This window comes from Mesoplodon mirus (genome assembly GCF_964341445.2).
Source record: "Mesoplodon mirus genome assembly, chromosome: 12".
Taxonomy (NCBI): domain Eukaryota; kingdom Metazoa; phylum Chordata; class Mammalia; order Artiodactyla; family Ziphiidae; genus Mesoplodon; species Mesoplodon mirus.
In genome coordinates this window covers 69,437,364-69,458,781 of record NC_138988.1, presented here as the reverse complement: position 1 = coordinate 69,458,781, position 21,418 = coordinate 69,437,364, and the positions used below count along the sequence as shown (strand labels likewise).

At 48.1% G+C, this 21,418-nt stretch overlaps 1 protein-coding gene across 1 annotated transcript in view; it reads right to left on the bottom strand.

Annotated features, from left to right (window-relative positions):
* Positions 1 to 21,145, bottom strand: part of RAB44 (RAB44, member RAS oncogene family) — a 34,310-nt gene extending 13,165 nt beyond the window's left edge. Inside the window, exons 1-7 of the mRNA XM_082638254.1 lie at positions 21,120 to 21,145; positions 14,039 to 14,256; positions 5,038 to 5,149; positions 3,158 to 3,332; positions 1,755 to 1,901; positions 999 to 1,089; positions 496 to 591 (exon numbers count right to left, since the gene is read on the bottom strand). Coding sequence (XP_082494380.1) covers positions 496 to 591; positions 999 to 1,089; positions 1,755 to 1,901; positions 3,158 to 3,332; positions 5,038 to 5,149; positions 14,039 to 14,256; positions 21,120 to 21,144 — 864 coding nt within the window. The 5' untranslated portion in view covers position 21,145. The remainder of the gene's footprint in view (positions 1 to 495; positions 592 to 998; positions 1,090 to 1,754; positions 1,902 to 3,157; positions 3,333 to 5,037; positions 5,150 to 14,038; positions 14,257 to 21,119) is intronic.
* Between the last annotated feature and the right edge of the window lie 273 nt (positions 21,146 to 21,418).

The following is a 21,418-nucleotide window of genomic DNA, read 5'->3' as shown; positions in this document are numbered from 1 at the left end:
ATAAGGAAACCAGGGGTCAGAGAGGTTAAAAACCTGCCCAAGGTCACTCAGCTGACAATGGAGATGAAAGTTGAACACCACTCTATCACCAAGCTTCTCCAACGTTGAGACTTTGTATTCGCCCAGTGCTTTCCTGTTTCAAAATGCTTTCCCATTTATTACCTCATTTGACACTACTAGCTGGGGAGATGCACTAGATGTGGCTATTCCCATTTTACAGATGGAGAAACTAAGGCCAAGACAAGCAAAATTATTTCCTCGGATCTGCATGGTTTTTAATTGGAACAGCAGGAATTTGAACTTGAACCTTCTGACTCATGTCCCAGTACTTCCACTGCACTACCCGGCCTCATCTCAGAAAAAGGCCAGAGACATCGCTTTCCTAGGGGCCAGCTCTGATGCAGGGGCCCAACGAGCCCAGAGAACCCTCAGGAGATGGGTGTCAGGGTCTGTGAATCTTCAGAAACTGGGCTCCTGGGGAAACCCGTCACTCACCTCCTTCTGGCCCTCAGTCAGGCGTTGCACCACTCGTTCCTTGGCCTCCAGTACCTCCTGCATCTGGGAGCTGAGGGCCAGGCCCCGGGAGTCGCTCTGGGGAGCAGAAAGGTCTCAGCCCCTGTATTGCCGAATCTAAGACCCAGCTGGACTGGGCTGGCCCTCCCCACACTTCACCTCCACCCAGGCCTTGGGTGCAGGGTCCAGGATGTCTCAACAAGGAGGGGTCTAGGGCAGCTACCCTGGCTCAGGCAATAGGAGACAGAAACCCAGAGAGCAGAAGGAGCGGCTCCGGGTGGCACGCGAGACCTGGCAGAGGTGAGCAGGGGGCCCAGGCTCAACATTCCCCACCCCACCTCTCTGAAGAATACGAGCTCAGGGATATGAGAAGATCTACTCCCAGCAGCCTCCTGCTGCCCCATGCTGGCCAGTGGCCGGCCCGCTGCTTGGCCCGCAGGGGAGTTCAGGGCCGGGGAAGAGGTTGGCTGTCGCGGAGAGCCTACCTCAGCCTGCAGCTGCTGCTTCTCCTGCCGGATTTGCTGCTCCATCTCCTCATAGAGCTGCTGGACCTCGTGATGGTGGTCAGAGTCCCGCCTGGAAGGGGTGGGGGGCGGGGCCAGGCAGCCCATCAGCACCCCGGGACCCTGCTGCTAGCAGAGGTGGTCTGGGCCTGGGTTTGCAGTCTATGCTACTGTCCACCTCACTCTGCCAGTGGTCACTGACCCCCGTCGCCCTGAGAACAGTCGTCCCAGTAACAGCTCCTGACATATATGCCCTTGATAATGATCATTTGGTCCCATCATGCCGACTCCCATAACCATCATCAAGATGTTGGTTCCTGTGGCCCTGTCTCATAGTCCCCAAAGGCCCATCACTCTGTCCCCACTTCCCGCTGTTGCTGTCCTCCTACCCCCATAACTCAGACTCCCTGGCAAGGCTGTGCCCATGCCAACCCCAGGATCACCACATGCATTGTAATCTATGTGAGTGGTGCCCTGGAGTTAGGTGCCGCAGTGGCCCTGCACCAAGACACACTGACCATTCCCTCTTTAGCTGAAGGCCTAACTCTGTCCTCCCCAGTAGGTTCCCTTAGTCACCCCTTCTTCCAGTTCAGCTCTGCCCGTCCGGCTCCCAATCCCTGCAGTGGACGCCTGGCCTCCATTCTTTGGAGCTGAGAGAATTCAATTAAGATTCAACTAAAATGTAAAGAGCACCCACTGTGTGCCAACACTGGGCAAGGCACCCCGGCCCCAACTCACTTCCTCAGGGTCAGCTCCAGAACCTCCTTGTCAGTCCGTGCTTCCTGCAGGCGACTGTTCATCTTGGCCAGAAAGCCCTCCAGGTTGCCTGCCAGCTGGGGCTCCTCCTGCTGCAGCTTCCTCCATAGCTGCCAGATTTCCGCCTGCCTGGGAGGAGAGGATAGCCAGAGATTAGACACGAGGCGGGACCAGGAGGCAGGGGGAGCCCCACTCCTCGGTTTTAATGGCAACACTCCAAGAGACTTGGGCACCTGGGCCACGAAAATCTATTTACACCCTACAAGGTGAAGCTCAAATGCCACCTCCCCCAGGAACCTTTCCCAGTTGTGCCCTTTCCCTTTGTGAATCCCCACACTTTGTCTCTCTATGGTGTGGTGATTAATTGTGGGGTGGGGGAAGTTGGGAGTCCGATGGCCCAGGGCTTCCATCTGTCTTCTCTCTTCTCCCACTCTAGCTGTGTGACCTTTAGCAAGTCCCATGCCCTCTCTGAACTTATTTGTAAAACGGCCACTGGAGAATGAGACACACCCAGTGAAAGCACTGGCTTGGGGTCTGGCACACAGTTGGCACTCAATAAATGCTGCTTTCACATGGATTTAACTAAGTCATGAAGACAGATGCCTGAGGGCTGAGCCCAGGCCAAAGCTGCCAAGTGGGTAAATCACCCCACCACACCTGTCCTGCCAGGCTGCACCCCAATCCCACCCTGCCTGCCCCACAACAGCTGCCCCACCCTCTGAGAGCTTGTCCTCACAGAGCCCTGCGGGGCGGGAGAACCTGGGAGAACCTGGGCAGACAGGCAAGGGCGATTCCCTTGCTGGTTCTAACAGACCCAGTGGGACATGGGGGGTGTGAGAGGGGCATTTCTAGGCAGGAGCCCCTTCTCTAAGCATGAGTGAACGCCAAAAGCCCAGAGCCTGAGGCAGTCTCCAAGCTCTCCTGTCTCCAGTCCTGCCCAACTCAAAGCATCACCATGCCTGAAAAACATCTCCCATCATACCCCTGGAGGACCCTCTTTTTGGCACCCTCGGGGAGCTTTGTATTTTTAAGAATTGAGTCCCCTTAGGGAGCTGACCCTTCAACTCACTAATCCTTCTGAGGAGTGACCATGTAGGGCAGGACAGGGAGGGAGAGGGTGAGTGGGATGGACTCCTAGTGGGTAGGCTTTCTCCACACGTGACTTCATTTAATCCCACAGCAGCTCTTATGCTCACTCTGTGGCCGGGGAAATAGAGGTCGGAGGTTAGGCTACTTGCCCACAGTCACACAGCTAAAAAGTGGCTAAACCAGGATTTCTGCCCAGCTGTACCTGGTGGCTCCCACTCGACCTTGTGTCCAGGAGAGTCCTCACCCCCACTGACCAGCAGTAGCTCTCCCTGCACCCACAACCATGATGGCCTTACTCGGGAAGTGAGTGACTGGCTGCCAGTTGCTCCGTGAAGGCAAAGAACGCCTCCTTCTCCTCAGCGTCGGCCTCCTCCTGCACTGGGAAGCTGGTGGCTACAGATCCTCGCTTGGAGGACTGTGGCCTCCTTCTGTGGAGCCTGTGGGTGCTTGGGCTAGAGCCAAAGATGTTCTCTGTGAGACAAAGGAGTGCAGAAGGGAGCAGAGTGGGGTTCGGCTCAGTCCCTTGACCTCCCACCTTGCCTTGCTCCAGTCATTGGGGAAATCATTATATCTGTGTCAGTCACATTTTACAGGGCCAGGGTCATACATTCCTCACATCAACCTTTGGAGTCTACTCAAGGTAGACACTGTGTCCCTTTTAGAGATGAACATCTGAGGTCCAGAGAGGCCAAAAGACTTGCTGGAAGTCACACAGCAGCTCCACGGTGGCCAACACAGTCTTTACACACAGTCAAGGGATATTTATTGAGCAGCTACTATGTGCTAGGGACAAAATTGGCCAAAATCCCTGCCCTGGTGGAGCTGACAGTCTATGAATGCTGAAAAGGACACATTTTTGGGGTTTTTTTTTAAAGTAGTTTGCCAAGTGAGCTAAAGGAATGAACAGGGTAATTTCCACTGAGAGACTAGACAGAGTCTACTTTAGAGGAGGTGGTCAGGAGTGTCCTGAGGAAGTGACACTGGAACTGAGATGTGACTAACAAGAAGGAACAAGCAATGTGGATTTCTAGGGAAGCATATTCCAGGCTGAGAGAACAGCACATGCAAAGGCCCTGAGGTAAGAGCCAGATTGGCATGCTGGATGAGGCGAGTGGTATTGAGTGAGCCCAAGAGATTGGAAGGGTCTGGATGGTGCTGGCCTGTAGGCCCTGGGAAGGGGGTTGGATTTTGTTCCATAGACCTTGGGAAGTCCCCAGTATAGTGGGCACAATGGACACAGATGTGAAGATGGCCTCTTGGGGCCACATGGACAAAACGTTCCCTCTGCCCCACTCCCGATTCCAGACCCTCATTTCCCTTCCCTACTCCCAGTTTCTCAATCACCAGAACTGGAGCAACCACCTCCTGGGGCGGCCCCAACCTATACATGCAGATTCCTGGCCTCCCTTCCTGTTGTCCCCCAAACTCTTGGACACTCAGCAGACCTGAGAACTCCAGATGGCTTTGCAGACTTTAAAAGCTGAACAGTGCTTTTCAGGGTCTCTGCAAGGACACCACTCCTTCCATTCCCTGGGCCAGAAGGTCTTCCCCCATCAAGCTCAGCAGGAATATTGTGCATCTCCGGCTTTGGTGTCTTTAGGTCCTTCTGGGCATGTCTTGAGAAGCCGGTGTTGGAGTAACCTTGGCCAGTGAAGGCTAAGGAAGGGCCAGGGAAGCCCCCACCCACTAAACATCACCCTCTGCTGCTCCCTGGGGCCTTGATTTCCTTTAACCAAAGCTAGAATGTGACCTTCTTCAGGCAGAAACAAGGCCTGTGGTCTCAAGAACAGGTGGTGCTTAACCTCTTGCTCAGGGAAAACCTTTGACTGGGGTGAAGACAAGGGAGTCATCAGAAAGCAAGCCTGGAGGCCTCTCTGGAGGAGAGGGATGCTCAGGGGAGCCACCAGCCAATAAACTGCTCTCTCTGGTAGAAAGGAAGTCAAGTCTCCTGGGTTAGAGTCTTCAGGCTCAGCTCTGCCTTGAACCAACTGCCTTCCCACTCAGGCTAAGTGTTCTCATCTCCACAGAAATCTGTATCGTCATCCATGCCCAGAACTGCCCTTGGGCAGGTTATGAAGGTCCTGTGATTGGTAGGGAGTTCTGGGGTCTTTCCTGCCTGCCCAGCCTCGCCTCATGCTGGGCACACTCCCCAGAGGCCCTCCCAGGACAGACATACTGAGCCCAGAGCTGAATTCTTCAAGGGAGAGGCGTCCCTTCCGCTCCACATCCACCCAGTCAAAGATCATCCCCGGCTCCTCCTTGCTGCCCAGGAAGCTGAACTTGGCCACCTGCAAGGAAGAGGTAAGTTAAGTTGGGCGCTGTTCCCACTGGGGAGGGCTCTGGGTCACCCTCAGAAAAGGAGAGGGTGTTTGTCTGTAGCCATCTCCACTTCCCCTCTCCCCAGTTTTGGAGTCCCACCACCAACCTGACCTCAAGGCAGACCCTTGAGGCTCTTGGACCCTATCCAAGGCTGCCCTCTCAGCAGTACCTTGAACTTCATTCACACCTTTTCCCTTCCTCCATCCAACATCAAAACCTACCTGATCTGAGTCTCATCCCTTTAGGACTCTAATAAAGGACAGTAGCCAATTCTCCCCAGAATGTGTTTATCAGTCTTCAAAAATTATCTAAAACTATTCAATGATGCAGTATAACAGACTATGTTCTGCATTAAAATATTAATATCTAGTTTAAAATTTTAATTAGAACTTGGAGGACTTCCCTGGTGGTACAGTGGTTAGGAATCCGCCTGCCAATGCAGGGGACACGGGTTTGAGCCCTGGTCCAGGAGGATCCCACACACCACGGAACAACTAAGCTCGTGAGCCACAGCTACTGAGCCTGCACTCTAGAGCCCATGAGCCACAACTACTGAGCCCACGTACCACAACTACTGAAGCCCATTCGCCTAGAGCCCGTGCTCCGCAACAAGAGAAGCCACCGTAATGAGAAGCCCGCACACCACAATGAAGAGTAGCCCGCGCTCGCTGCAATTAGAGAAAGCCTGCACACAGCAATGAAGACCCAATGCAGCCAAGAATAAAATAAATAAATAAATAAATTTATTAAAAAAAAAAACCTTGGAATTGCTTGTTCATGTTAAATATAGAATTAATCCTAGATTATTATTTTTTATTACATATGGGTTAGGATTAGGCTCAGATGCATTCAGCAAAAACAAACTAACAAACAATAACAGAAAAACTCAAATAGCTGAGGCTTAAATAATAAAAGCTGAGATAAGTAATCTGAAGTATTCGGGCCAGGGCTGCTGTGGCAGCTCCACTATGTCTGCAGGGCCTCAGACTTCAAGCTCGAGGCTTAACTGTCCCTCAGTACCACCCTCCACATGAAGGTGAAAGAAGCCTCCGGAACTCAGAAATCTCTATTCCAGACAACAGAATGGAAGAAGCAAGAAGTAAAGGTGTCCTCCTTTCCTCATATGAAAATAATTCCATCCCACCTTTCCCAGATGCATATATTTTACATAGCTGCAATCATATCATGATGTATATAACGCTGTACATTTTTCTCTCTTTTTTTTGTACCTTTTTCTTATCCATAATTTCTTCATATCCATAACTCATTGAAATTGCTCCTTCATACTCTTGAATGGGTGTTCCAAAATTACTTACCTTTTCCCCTATTCTTGGACATTTTTTGGCTCTGTTTTCACTTCTATAAATAAAATGCAATGAATACCAAACAGAAAATTATCTAAGACTTGAAAATAAGTACAAAAAGTGGACAGCACATCCTTTCAGTATTCTACAGGGGGGCCAAGGCCACCCAAGCATCTTCTAGATTCTGTGAATGTACTTAATTCAACACATGGTACTGATTAGGGGTCCCAGACTAAATGAAGTCACATGTTAACTTGTAGATTTTGTCCAGGAGAGATGTAAATAACTTTTGTCTGACAGAACAGATAACCCCAAAGATTTATGGCCTGTTGTACATTAACCAGCTTTAAAAAAATCTATCTCAGCAATCCAATTCTAACATTTCTTTGTTAAATTGTCCAGCTTTTAAAGTGCTCTTTCAACTATTCATAACATCTCTCATTACTAAATGAGTTAAATAAAACCTCTCGTATAGACTCATTTTATTTTTGTCTAAGGGTCATGATTTTACCTTTTTGGAAATTCTACTTCGACAGTTTTGGAGGTTCATGGAGATGCCCCAGTGGACTCAGCTGTCAGAACCCAGTAAATTGCATTGCTGGAAAAAAGAGCCCCAGATGGACTCTGGGAACCCAGGAACTTTTTTTCTTGGCTCTTGAAGGGAATCCCAAGTGTGACAGAACTTTAAGTTTGCTGACTCTGTTTCTCTAGTTTTTACGTTTTTGTTTTAACTGATTTTCTGCTTCTGGTTTTGGTGGTAGCCATGATGGGGAATTCTGTTTTATGGACTGACCATTTGGAGATCTCCATGGGATACATGAAGGAGACCTAGTGTCTGCTGGTTGAGAGACAACAGAAAACCTGGTTTGCTAATCCTTTGTCGTTGGTGGTGGTGTGTTTGTTTTTCTAGGTGTGACCTCAAATCAGGTTAAGAATTTTGTGCCCGCTGGGGAGGAGAACAGCTCTTTGAAATCTGATCTGGAGAGTTTTTGTTTCTGTGTTTACTTTTGACCTGTGGCTAGGGTTGGAGAAAAGAAGCCCTGTCTGTGTGTCTACATGTCTGTAATTCAGAACGGCCCTTAACTCTCATTGTGAGTGTGAATATTTTTCTGTATCTTGGTATTAATGACTTAGAGTACTACGTCTCTCACAGGGGTTCTGTGTGGATTGGTTTGTAGAGACAAATAAGTGTTTATATAAATCTAATGGCCCCCAAAGTCACAGAAAAAAAAAGAAACAACTTCTAATGCTTTAAATGTGCTGGACTTAAAAAAAATCCCTCTTACAAGAAATTGCTAACTCAGAAAACTTTTAAGGAGCCAGGTTCAGATAATTAAGGTGAATCTTTGACAAATTAAATTAAATTGGTTTAGGACTTCCCTGGTGGTGCAGTGGTTAAGAATCCACCTGCCAATGCAGGAGACATGGGTTTGAGTCCTGGTCTGGAAGATCCCACATGCCACGGAGCAACTAAGCCCGTGTGCCACAACTTCTGAGCCTGTGCTCTAGAGCCCACGAGCCACAACAACTGAGCCCGTGTGCCACAACTACAGAAGCTCGGGTGCCTAGAGCCCGTGCTCCACAAGAGAAGCCACCGCAATGAGAAGCCCGCGCACCGCAACGAAGAGTAGACCCTGCTCACCACAATTAGAGAAAGCTTGTGCACAGCAACAAAGACCCAATGGAGCCAAAAATAAATCAATCAATAAATTTCTTTTTAATGTGAAATTGTATTCAACTCAGTTGATTTATTATTGTAACAAATTTTATATCAACAGTACTTATATATATATATATATATATTTTTTTTTTTTTTTTTTTTTTGCGGTACGCGGGCCTCTCACTGTTGTGGCCTCTCCCGTTGCGGAGCACAGGCTCCGGATGAGCAGGCTCAGCGACCATGGCTCACAGGCCCAGCCACTCCGCGGCATGTGGGATCTTCCCAGACCGGGGCACGAACCCGTGTCCCCTGCATCGGCAGGCGGACTCTCAACCACTGTGCCACCAGGGAAGCCCAGTACTTATATTTTTTAGTGTGTCACCTTACACACAATTTCCGAGAGCCTTAGGTAACTTTGAAACTGAACTAATAGCAATTAAGTTAATTGATAAATAATTTTTGGCTACCTGGAAAATTTCTAAGAAAAATTTAATACTGAAACATTGATAGCTAAGCACAATTTTAAATATATATCTTTTTACTTATTTTTACATGCTAAAGAGCAGCTGTATCTTTGGGTCATGTTCATGAGCGAATTCATTTTTTCCACTTTAAATAGTTATGCAAGGGAAAGCAGGGATTCAAGTAGATATGTGTCTACCCATATTCATATCAGCTATATTAACAATAGCTAAAAGATGGAAGCAACTCAAATGTCCATCAAGGGATGAATGGATAGGCGAAATGTGGTATATACAAACAATGGAATATTACTCAGCCTTAAAAAGGAATGGAATTCTGACACATGCTACAGCGTGGATGAACCTTGAGGACATTATGTTAAGTGAAACAAGCCAATGACAAAAAGACAAATACTATATGATTCCATTTATATGAGGGACCTAGAGTGGTCAAATTCAGAGGCAAAGTAGAGTCGGGGTTTCCAGGGGAGAGGGAGCTGGGAGAATGGGAGTTAGTATTCAATGGGTACAGAGTCTTCTTTAGGGAAGATGAAGAAAATCTGGATTTGGATGGTGGTAATTGTGATGGTTGCACAGCATAATGTCACTGAATTCTGCACATAAAAATGGCTAAAATGGCAAATTTTAAGTTATGTATATTTTATCACAATTTTTTTTCAAGTTGTGCAAGGGATATGTGTGACTGTAGAAAGTCATGTTGTGTATTTGTGAGCTTTGCTAGTTTACTAAAATGCTAAGACAGTTCTCAATTATTTACCCATTAGTTTTTTCTGGGAAATAGAGTTTAATTACTTTGTTAAAAGTTATAATCACTATGATGTTTGAGATGATACTAGGAATGAGAGTGACAGAGAAAAACAACTGTGTCTGCAAGGAAAATGGGATGTGCTTTTGCTTTACAAGGAATAAGGGAAGTGGTTTTGTCTTAAAGTGCCTGGTTGTTCCAGAACATGAAAAAGCGAAATCTGAATGGATATAGAGAGTAGTAGAGGATTTGTTGAAAGGGAATCTTATTTGTCTTGATTTATAACACCTGAGTCTGAAAATAGACTATGAAGTATATGTTAACATTTTGCTAAATTTGGCTCAGTTTTTTTTTTTTTAAGAAGATGTTGGGGGTAGAAGTTTATTAATTAATTAATTAATTTTTGCTGTGTTGCATCTTCATTTCTGTGCGAGGGCTTTCTCTAGTTGTGGCAAGCGGGGGCCACTCTTCATCACGGTGCACGGACCTCTCACTATCGCGGCCTCTCTTGTTGCAGAGCACAGGCTCCAGATGCGCAGGCTCAGTAGTTGTGGCTCACGGGCCTAGTTGCTCCGCGGCATGTGGGATCCTTCCAGACTAGGGCTTGAACCCGTGTCCCCTGCATTAGCAGGCAGATTCTCAACCACTGCACCACCAGGGAAGCCCCCTGGCTCAGTTTTGATGGGTTTAAAAATCAATCAATAGGGGGCTTCCCTCGTGGTGCAGTGGTTGAGACTCCGCCTGCCAATGCAGGGGACACAGGTTCGATCCCTGGTCCGGGAAGATCTCACATTCCGTGGAGCTACTGAGCCTGTGCTGTAGAGCCCTTGAGTCACAACTACCGAGCCTGCGTGCCGCAACTACTGAAGCCCACGCGCCTAGAGCTGAGAAGCCCACGCACTGCAACGAAGAGTAGCCCCGCTCGCCACAACTAGAGAAAGCCCGTGCGCGGCAGCAAAGACCCAACACAGCCAAATAAATAAATAAATTAATTTGTTTTAAAAAAATCAATCAATCTTGTGAAAGTTTTACTGCCACATGTTATATTAATGCAAAACTAGAATTTGGCTCCATCTTTATTAAAATAATAAATTGGTCTTAGAGCTCTAGGCAAGGGTTAAAAAGGGGTTACTATTAATCTTCTGTGTAAGTTGCCTGGAAAACTGATCCCATGTCTCAGCAGAATAATTTTCTCGACTTTATTTTGGCTTTATCATGTTCTAATTTTCTTTAAAACAAAAAGCAGAGTCACTTCCCCTATAAAAGAGCTAAATATCCTTGCAATAGTGTTGCCTTCTATGTTTATTTCAAAATGTTTTATTTTATTGTCACTTTGATTAAATAGGAAACCAAGTACTATTTCTCAGGATCCCATGATTCTAACTTAATCTAGTGCCCTATCTTCTCTGATGGCTCTTTTGGTTTTGCCTTCCCAACATCAGATCCTAAATTTAGAAAAAAAAATTAAAATGTCAGGATATCTTTCTCTTTATTTATTAAGTACCTCAACTCTATTATAAGAGCATCGTGGGAAGAACTGTCAGATCAGAAAAGATATTCAGCCTTGGGCTTCCCTGGTGGCGCAGTGGTTGAGAGTCTGCCTGCCGATGCAGGGGATACGGGTTCGTGCCCCGGTCTGGGAGGATCCCATATGCCGCGGAGCGGCTGGGCCCGTGAGCCATGGCCGCTGGGCCTGCGCATCCGGAGCCTGTGCTCCGCAACGGGAGAGGCCACAACAGTGAGAGGCCCGCATACCGCAAAAAAAAAAAAAAAAAAAAAAAAAAGAAATAGTTATATACCGTATCCCAATAAAACATTTTACTCTCTTCCATTCTGATATTATTAGTTACTGTAATAACTACAGGCTTTCAGTCTCATTACTAAACACATTTCTGCTTTCCTACCCTTGCCTGAAGGCTTGGTTACAAGCTGCAGGGCAGTTTGTGTCTTCCACAAAGCACACACTCAAAGTCTTGTGGAAAAGGACTGTACCAGGTTCTATGAACTATTGATGCTTTACTTGGGTACAGGATTCCAAGCTGGCATTAGCCGACCTTCAGACTGAGCCAATGGATCACAATTTCTAGGACTCTTTTCAGTCCAGAAGCAGCCAGCTCACCCAAGATCCAGTAGATCAAGAATTAATTACATGGAACTGAATGAATGGTTGAAGGAAATCGAGTTGTAGTTATTTGCTGGGAATATAGTTGATATTATTTTTTTATTGTTTTATTTTTATGGATGTATGAGACTCTTCTCTCTGTCTTTTTGAGCTGTCTCTAAGCTTCAGTTTAGGAAATTATGCTTTCATAAACTGAAGTTTAACATTTTAAATGGTATCTGAATCTCACTGACCCCCTCCTGATTCAGAAACCAATACTTCAATACTTTTCCCGAATCTCTTTTCTTTCTCTGGCAATATAGTTATTTACACAGTTTCAGTAAGGATCTGTCCTCCTTTATACTGGGATATAATTGAATAGATCAGTTGTGTGACTGGATGTTGTATTAAAAGATGATTCTCATTTAATCAATTGTGACAAGTCCACTGTAAGGTGCACTTGTGGAAGCAATGCCTGCAAAGCTCTCGCAGGAAGCTGGCCTGGAAACAGGTGATAAGGAAGGTTACTTCTGGGCAGGAGAGGGACCTTAGAAAAATTGGGAACCTAAGGAAGGGAGGAAGTTCCTCACATTTATAGGTGCTGCAGGTGAAAGATGCTAGAGAAAGTCTTATGCTTGGTTTCCATATTAGTAGGGAGGCCAACCTGTTCCAGTTTGCCCAAGACTTTCCCAGTTTCAACACTGAAAGTCCCACATCCCAGGTACCCCTCCAGCCCAGGCAAACTGGGACAGATGGTCACTCTAGGTAGAAGAGCGAATAACAGAGGTTTTAAAAGTCCAACTTAAGATTCCATATGAAAACTTCTGGAGAGAAGCTAAAATGGCTCAATACTTCAAAATTCTAGATTTGCAGAGCCCAGTCAAGGAGGCCTACATGCTTTATTTGCACCCTCGCTGCATCTAAGGAAATGATCGAGCCAAACCAAATGAGACCAGACTTTTTTATGTCAAAAATAAAAAACTTTGGAGACTATTTATGATCACAGGAAATTATCTGAAACTTGGAAATAAGGCAAAAAGGTAGACAGCACATCCTTTCAATATCATATGGGGGTAAGGACTACCCAAGTGTTGTCTAGACAAGAGGAATGCACTTAGTTCATCTCATTGTTTACCTTTCATTAGAAGTCCCAGACTTATCGAAGTTACTTGTTAACTTGTAGATTTTGTCCAGGAGAGGTGAAAATAATTTTTGTCTAGTAGTACAGATAACCCCAAAGATTTATGGCCTTTTTTAAAACTGAACTCAGCAAACTTATCCTAACACTCTTCTGTCAAATTGCCTATACATATTTCAGCTTCTCAAATGGTCCTTGAACCTGTCATGACATCTTACTGGTTCTCTCACTAATTGATAATAATAATGAATTAGATAGATCTTTGATAAGTATTAATTTTATGGTTACTCAAAAGTCTTTTTTTTTTTTAACCATTTTGAAAATTATATTTTAACATCAGCCATTTGTACTTTTTTGTGGCCATGAGGTTGGAATATAGGAAGGGTCAGTTTTGATGGGGGAAGAACAAAGTCTGGAGCATAGAGCATAGGAGGAGACAGCAGGTCCAGTGAGACTCCAGCAACTCCCATAGGACCCTTTGTAGAAAATGAAGAGAAACCAAAAAAAAATAAAATAAAACCAGGGCTTCCCTGGTGGCGCAGTGGTTTAGAGTCCGTCTGCCACTGCAGGGGACACGGGTTCGTGCCCCGGTCCGGGAGGATCCCACGTGCCGCGGAAAGGCTGGGCCCGTGAGCCATGGCCGCTGAGCCTGTGCGTCCGGAGCCTGTGCTCCGCAGCGGGAGAGGCCACAACAGTGAGAGGCCCGCGTACCGCAAAAAAAAAAAAAAAAAAAAAAAAAAGAAATATGGCCACTCATTTAAAAAAAATAAATAAATAAAATAAAATAAAATCCAGCCAATCTTGGTCTAGGTCACAGCCTAAGATTACTTCTTGGCATGTACAACCTTGGCTGATCTTCTGTTTCATTGAAGTTTGCAGCCATTGACATTGTTTGATTTCCAGGGCCCTGACTGCTCCCCAAGATAAACTTCCCTGCTCAGTGGGCCTAAAATTATACCATTTGCAAGTTACTCCTTTGGCCTAAAACCTTTCCTTTGTTAATATGCAAATTTTCTGGAAGAGGGTAACACAAAAGGCCTTATCAATCATTTACACATCAGTATAAACAAATTCCTAGCCTTTCCTAAGAGCAAATTTGAGATGAGAGAAAGGGAAAACAGCAGGAAAGCTCTGCTTTCCTGGGATGGGGAGTCTCAGAAGGCTGTGGAAAAGGGATTCAGGGGGCCTCCCTGGTGGCGCAGTGGTTGAGAGTCCGCCTGCCGATGCAGGGGATACGGGTTCGTGCCCCGGTCTGGGAGGATCCCATATGCCGCGGAGCGGCTGGGCCCGTGAGCCATGGCCGCTGAGCCTGTGCGTCCGGAGCCTGTGCTCCGCAACGGGAGAGGCCACAACAGTGAGAGGCCCGCGTACAGCAAAAAAAAAAAAAAAAAAAAAAAGGGATTCAGGGGGATGGGGCCTTGGACTCACCGCCAGGTCCTCTCTAGTGACAAAGCCCCTCTCCTTGGCACCACAGTCCTGGAAGAAGTCCTGCAGTTCTGCAGCTGACTGGGAGGACCAGGACTCTGGCTCGGGGGCCACAGAGGCATCCTGGCCATCAGCTGGCTCTCGTATCTGACGCCAGCGGTTGGAGCCTAGCTTCCGGGCCTTTCGAGGCACTCTCTGTCCACTCTCCATGGTGCTTTGGCCTGGGGACAGAGAGGTGAGGGGACACTGGGCTGATGAACAAAGTCACTCCCTGCTCAGAACTCTCCCATGACTCCCCATCACCCCTGGAGAAAACCCACGGTGGCTGACGAAGCCATGCCTGATCTGACCTGCTCTGGCCTCTCTGACTCATCACCCACCCCCAGCTGACAGCCTCCCACACATCCCACTCAGGGCCTTTGCCCTTTCTGTTCCCTCGCCTGGAATGCTCTTCCCTGAGGTATCCACATGCCCTCATCTCCTTCAATTCTCTGTTCAACTGTCAGAAGTCTTCTCCAGGACTTCCCTGGTGGCGTAGTGGTTAAGAATCCACCTGCCAATGCAAGGGACATAGGTTTGATCCCTGGTCCTGGAAGATCCCACATGCCGTGGAGCAACTAAGCCCATGTGCCACGGCTACTGAGCCTGCGATCTAGAGCTCACGAGCCACAACTACCGAGCCCACACACCACAACTACTGAAGCCTGCGCGCTCTAGGGCCCGCATGCCATAACTACTGAGCCCGCGTGCTGCAACTACTGAAGCCTGAGTGCCTAGAGCCCGTGCTCTGCAACAAGAGAAGCCAGAGCAGTGAGAAGTCCGCGCACTGCAACGAAGAGTAGCCCCCGCTTGCGGCAACTAGAGAAAGTCCACGGGCAGCAACGAAGACCCCACGCGGCCAGAAAAAAAGAAAAAAGAAGTCTTCTCCAGCCATCATAAGTTCTATTGCCTTACTTGGGGGTGGTTACACAGGATGGTCCAGGATCTCACTATCTGAAAGACCAGAAAGAAGCAACTTGCTGCTCTACCAGCTTGTCTCCTCACATCACAGCTTCCGGAAGGGGCTCTCTCCGTCCTCCCTTCCTCCCTCTCTCAGCCTCACCTGGCCTCCAACCTCTTTTTCCTCCTCAACAACGTTTCCCTACTCCTTCCACCTATGCACCAGGGAATCCGTAGCCCCCCCACATGGCTTTTATGACCTTTCAAGACATGTGCATCCTTCACCCCCTCACCTCTGCATCCCATCATGGTCCATGTCATCCTTTCTGAACCACTCACCATTCCTGGAATGCCAGATTCCCTCCCACGCTTGCTCCCTTTGCCCCAAACCTCCCTGATTCTCTCACCCCCTTGCCTAGCTGATATCTCTTCCCCCCTCACCTTAGAGTCTAACCTCCTCCCTGAAGCTCCCCCATGCTTCAAGCAGGGTTCATGCCCCTTTATCTGTGACCCCATGATGTTCTGGGCTCCCCCTGTAGGAATATTACTCTGTGCCTCGGTCCACACTGCTCCCAGCTCCCTAGTACCTAGTAGGTGCTCAAGTAAGGGTTGTCAAATTCATTAATTGGGCTACTTTCATCTGTCACTCGAGGTCAGTTAGTCAATTGATAAGGATTTGGATGGATAAGGATGTGTCCAGGTGAGGCCTCAAGGTAGGAGAGAAGGAGGCTGGAGTCTGGAAGGAGTAGAATCTGGTCCTAGTGGGGGGTGGCGAGGGGGAGGTGAGAATAAGTCTGGGACACGTAAACCTGTATAGGGTGGGAGGGGTTTGATGTGCACATAGGCAGCTTCCTGCAGGTGCTGAGACTTGAGCCAGGCTCTAAAGGAAGCGGGTAAGATTTAGAAGCAGCGAACAGCCTGTGTGATGGGACTGATGAAGCAGGAGCACTACACTCACCCTGGACTTTTCCTGTTGGGGTCAAAGGTCACAGACAGGCTGAGTGGAGGGAACGGGACTCTGCCTCAGGGATAACGGGCTCATGGCAGGGGTCTGGAGCCACTGGTCTAGCCTCCCCTTGGGCAAGTTCCTTCACACAGGTTGCATAGAACCTCAATGAAGCAATTCCTCACCCTTGGGGAGGCCCCAAACTTTAAAGTGAAGTAGAGTCCTGACCCCTTATCAGTTACTGCCTCTTTCTCTTCCCTTTCTGCTTTTTCTCTCTACCTGTTTCTCTCCATATCTCTTTCTGTCTCTCTCTTGGGGCCTTCAAAGTCTGCTTCAGATGCAGTTTTAAGATTATAGATGTAAAATCGCAGTGGTGTGCTGGAGCCACATATTAGAGGCTTGCAAGAGCCAATTGTGTACCTCTCTTCCCAACTCAGCGGCCTGCAATCAGCCGCTGTGGGAGTATTTACACCAGGGGAATCAGCAAATGCTACAAATCAGGGGTTTTTCCCCAAAGAACAGTTACCAGAACATCTCTTCTGCCCAAACCCTTCCCAAGATCTAGCATGCATTTAAGCAACAGATGTTCACTGAGCACCGACTAAATGCCAGCACAGTGGAAAATGAGCCTGCTGTGATGTGTGAGGCTCCATTAGGCAAATTAGGAAAAGTGCCCCTTCCTCTGGGCAGATGCAGCCCAGTGCCAGGGCCCACGGGTTGGCAAGTGGACTGTGGGCTGGACTCCAGTCCCCACTCACCCCCTTGGTCAGGCACCCTTGTACAGGACACAACCTACATACCTAAGTAGAGCCCCTGGCCCTGTAGTTATATGGGTGGACTAACTCCTGGTCTCCCCTAGAGGCACTCACATAGCCTCATGCAGGAGAAAACACAAAATTAATTACAGCACAGTGTGGAAGGGGCAATAAACCTGTGTGCCAAGTGCTGTGAGAGCACTGCAAAAGGAACAACTCTCCAGTGCCTATCAGGGAGGACTTCCTGGGGGAGGTAACATAATTTAGCAGTGAGTTCCAGGGCAGGAGAGATCAGTTTTAACCCTGGATCGCCTCATGATGCCCAGCCTTGCTCTGGGCATGTGTTGGACCCTCAGTTACTCACTGTTTCCTCCACTGACACACACTGTCCTTCAGAATGTGGGTTGTTCTACTAGATAACTGAGTAGACTCAAAAAATATTAGTGTCGTAAAAGAAAAAATAAATCAGGGGGACTGTTCTTTATTCAAGAGAATAAAGATAAATGGCACCTGAATATAGTATGCAATCTTTAATTGGATTTCCCTTCAAAAAACAAAACAGTAGGGGGCTTCCCTGGTGGCGCAGTGGTTGGGAATCCACCTGCCAATGCAGGGGACACGGGTTCGAGCCGTGGTCCGGGAAGATCCCACATGCTGCGGAGCAACTGAGCCCACGCACCACAACTACTGAGCCCACGTGCCACAACTACTAAAGCCCGCGTGCCTAGAGCCCGTGCTCCGCAACAAGAGAAGCCACCGCAATGAGGAGCCTGCACACGGGAACGAAAGAGTAGCCCCCACTCACCGCAACTAGAGAAAGCCCGTGCACAGCAACGAAGATCCAATGCAGCCAAAAATAAATAAATTAATTAATTAAACAAAAACAAAAACAAAAACACAGTAGGAATAAGGGACATTTTGGGGGCAACTGGGGAAATTTGAATATGGACTTTATATTAGATGATATTCACTGAGCAATGTGAAATTTCTTAGGTGTGGTACAAGTGTTGTGATCATGTAGAAGAATCTCTTTGTCTTTAAGGGATCCATGCTGAAGTGTATAATGTCTGCATTTCACTTTCAAATGGTTCTGAGTAAATACATAAGAAAATGAACAGGAAATAAGTGTGGGTGGGAGGGGGAGAGTAAATGGGGCAAATTGTTAGCCATCTGTCCTATAGCATTCATTGAACTATTTGCTCAACTCCTTTGTAGATTTGGAAGATTTCTTAATAAAAGGCAGAGGAGATAGGAATTCCCTGGTGGTCCAGTAGTTAGGACTTCATGCTCTCACTGTCGGGGCCCAGGTTCAATCCCTGGTCGGGGAACTGAAATCCCGCAAGCCATGGTTTGGTCAAAAAAACAAAAACAAAAACAAAACACTGGTGGGGGGGGAAGCCAAGAATGAGATTCCAGGGGTTAGAATAGAGAATTTCCTCCACGAATCTAACTGTCCTTCCGCTAGTATCTCCCACTCCCCCATCACCCTCCATGTTGCCCCTGGAAACAACGATGAGATACACAGCCCTCCTTGGGGTGCATCTGTCCACACCCAGAGGTCAACATCCATCCTCACTCACCATCCCCCTAAGAGGGGAGCTCCCTCCCTCCATGACCCCACGACCCTCCAATGGGCTGGGCCTTGGGCCTTGTGTATTGTAATCAAAGAAACACTCACTGAGTGTCAGTGCCAGAAGAGAGTCCAACCCACCCTCTTGACCCATAAATGTGGAAAAAGTGGCCAAGAGAGGCAGTGACTTCTAGTCCCAGTGCTTTAGAGTCAGACAGACTCTGCCTCCTGAGCCCTGCCGCTCACTGGCTCTGTGACCTTGGGCAAGTCATATAACATCCCTGTGCCTTAGTCTCCTCACTGGAACATGAGACTAATATCTACCACATGGGGTTGTTGTGATGATGAGAGGAGACAATTGAAGTGGAAACACCACTTCCCATTCCCAGCAGAGCCCACCTCCCTTCTGGCTTTACTTACTTTCTTTTTTTTTTTTTTAATTAATTTACTTATTTATTTTTGATTGGGGATTTAGTTCCCTGACCAAGGATTGAACCCATGCCTCCTGCAGTGGAAACACCAATTCTTAACCACTGGACCACCAGGGAAGTCTCCTGGCCTTATTTTCTCTTAGTGCTTGTCCCCTTCCCAGAATAGGGTATTTTTATTCATTTATTTGGTAAAATTTGCGTCTCCTCTTACTGAAACAGAAGCCTCATGTGAGTAAGGAATTTACTCTTTTGTTCACTGCTCTATCCCAAATGCCTAGAACAGTGCCTCGCATACAGTTGGCGCTTAGCAAATATTTGTTGAATATATAATCCATGTAAAGTACTCACAGCTATGCCCCGAAAACAGCAACCACTTGGTAAAGTTAGCCATGACAATTGTGGTGACAACATGGATGAGGGTGAAATTCCATTTGAGTCTCATAAAAGTTGGGTGCTGTACACATATGATTTATCCCCACTCAGCAGATGAGGAAACTGAGGGAGGTAGGCTCCGAAAGACAGAGACCTGCCCAAGCCATGATGTCAGAAGCAAATCTGGCACCAGATCCACTCTCTTGGTTTGTCATGGGACGGACTTGCCCCAAGACCACTTCTTGGAGAGGTACCTCCTCAGAGGACAGGAGGCCCCTCTGTAGATCACAGATGCCCCACAGAGCAGCCATGATGGGACAGGGCTTTGGAACAGGGCAGAGTGGGCAGGCTTTGCTCGGGTCGTGAGACTTGGGAACTCAAGTTCCACATGTACTTCTGTTGACAGGGATAACACACACATAAGGCAACAAGATAAGATTCCCAGTGCAGAAGCTTCTAGAACTGAAGTGCTGGGGGAAGAGTCTACTGTGATGTGGGTGTCACATCACTGAGTCTGTCAGGCTCCCACAAGTGAAGGGAGTTAGAATCCTGAAATAGATTCCCTGTGACCACATGGCAAGACATGGGATGCTCTTGACATCACTGTCCGGGAGTTCCTAGTCAAGCTGCACCCTATTTCCATCAGTCCCCTGGCACTTTGTAAGAAAGCAGCACTTCCTGGACACCTCACCAGTCCCCACTATGCCGAAGGCCTCAGCATCAGCCCTCTGAGTCTGTCAATCCTTCTCTCTCTAGAGGGTACTTGGTGGCCCCCTCCTTGCCTGTCAGGAGGCCTAGGGCAGAAAGGCAGCAGGTGACCTACCACCAGTTCTGTCTCAACACACCTGTCACCATAAGTCAGGGACAGTGGACTGCCCCCTCACGGCTTCGCAACGTGCACCTAAAAACAGTCTATGCCCCCATCATGGCCAGGTATGGCCCCTCAGAGACAATGGGGACATCCTTCAGTCAGTCCTCACGTGTGTACATGTGTGTGCACACATATATGTGCACACGCGCACACACACACACACACACCTCCCTCACAGTCAACTCTCACAGTCAGACAGGACACCCCTCACAGCTGCTGGCGTCTACGAAGGTCCCTGCACTCTCAGAGTCACTCAGAACAACACCCTCAGAGTCAGCCAGCAGGGGCAGCCCTCCGTCAGAGGCCCCTCCTCTGCCATATTCCCCTTATTATTATTATTATTTTTGGCCGAGTGCTGTGTCTTGTGGGATCTTAGTTCCCCAACCAGGGATCAAACCCAGACTCCCAGCAGTGGAAGCACAGAGTCCTAATCACTGGACCGCCAGGGAAGTCCCCACATTCCCCTTATTGATCATCACTACCTCATACTTGTAACAGTGGGAAACCTCATCCTGGCCAGGAGCACACATACACACACGCACCCCCCAGCACTACTACCTCTCCCCACTTCCTCGCCCAAGAAATCATATAAAGTTTGAGGCCAGACTTGAGGGCAAATGAATCCTGCTCCCAGGCATCCCAGAAATCAGCTCCCCACTGTAGGATTTGGTTCAGCAATCAGGCACCACAGGCTTTCCCTCAGGAAGTGGAGAGTCTTGTAAGAAGGATGCTGTGGGGGACAGGGGCAGAATCACAGCATCTGTGATTGCCTTAGGGCCTCTCCCAGTTCCATCATTCTCTCTCCAAAGGGCTGAGGAACTGGGCCTGCGCTTCACTCCAACTACTTCAATAACTACAAGTAATAGTGATAGTCACAGAACCCAAACTGTTCATGTCAGTGGGTCTGAGAGACCTCCTAGTATATTTATCCTCTCCCTTCCCCCCACTAACCTGATAGAGAAACCGAGGCTCTGAGAAGCCAGGTGACTTGCCCAGGGTCACATGGCCATTTAAGGATAGGTAATCTATCCAAGTCTCCTACCCAAGTGCCTTCCGCTAGATGCAGAGAGGTCCAAATTCATGAGAAAAGGGCTTAGCCCTTTGCACCTCGTCCCAGGAGCCGGGTGGGGACCACAGCTCCCTCCCCCATCCTCACCCCGCCAAAGAAAAGAAGCATTGCAACTCCAGGGTAGCTCCCACCTCTCAGAGGCTCCCAATCGTGCATGCAGCCCCGTGCCTCCTGGACCTGGTAATGAGGCAACCACTGCCCCCAGGAGCCCACGAGCTCTGGAACTGTTAACAGTCTTGTCTCTTGCTTAATCACTCTTTCCGTTCCCCGGGGAGCCAACCTCCTGTGTTAATCTATGGGACTTCCTGTCGAAGTGACCACTGATTACACTTTCACCATCTTGCCTGGTACTCCCAAGGAGCCCTAGCCCTACAATCTTAGAACTGGAGAAAGCTGGAGCTGGTGGGGAGGCCACAGAAGCTCTTCAGGG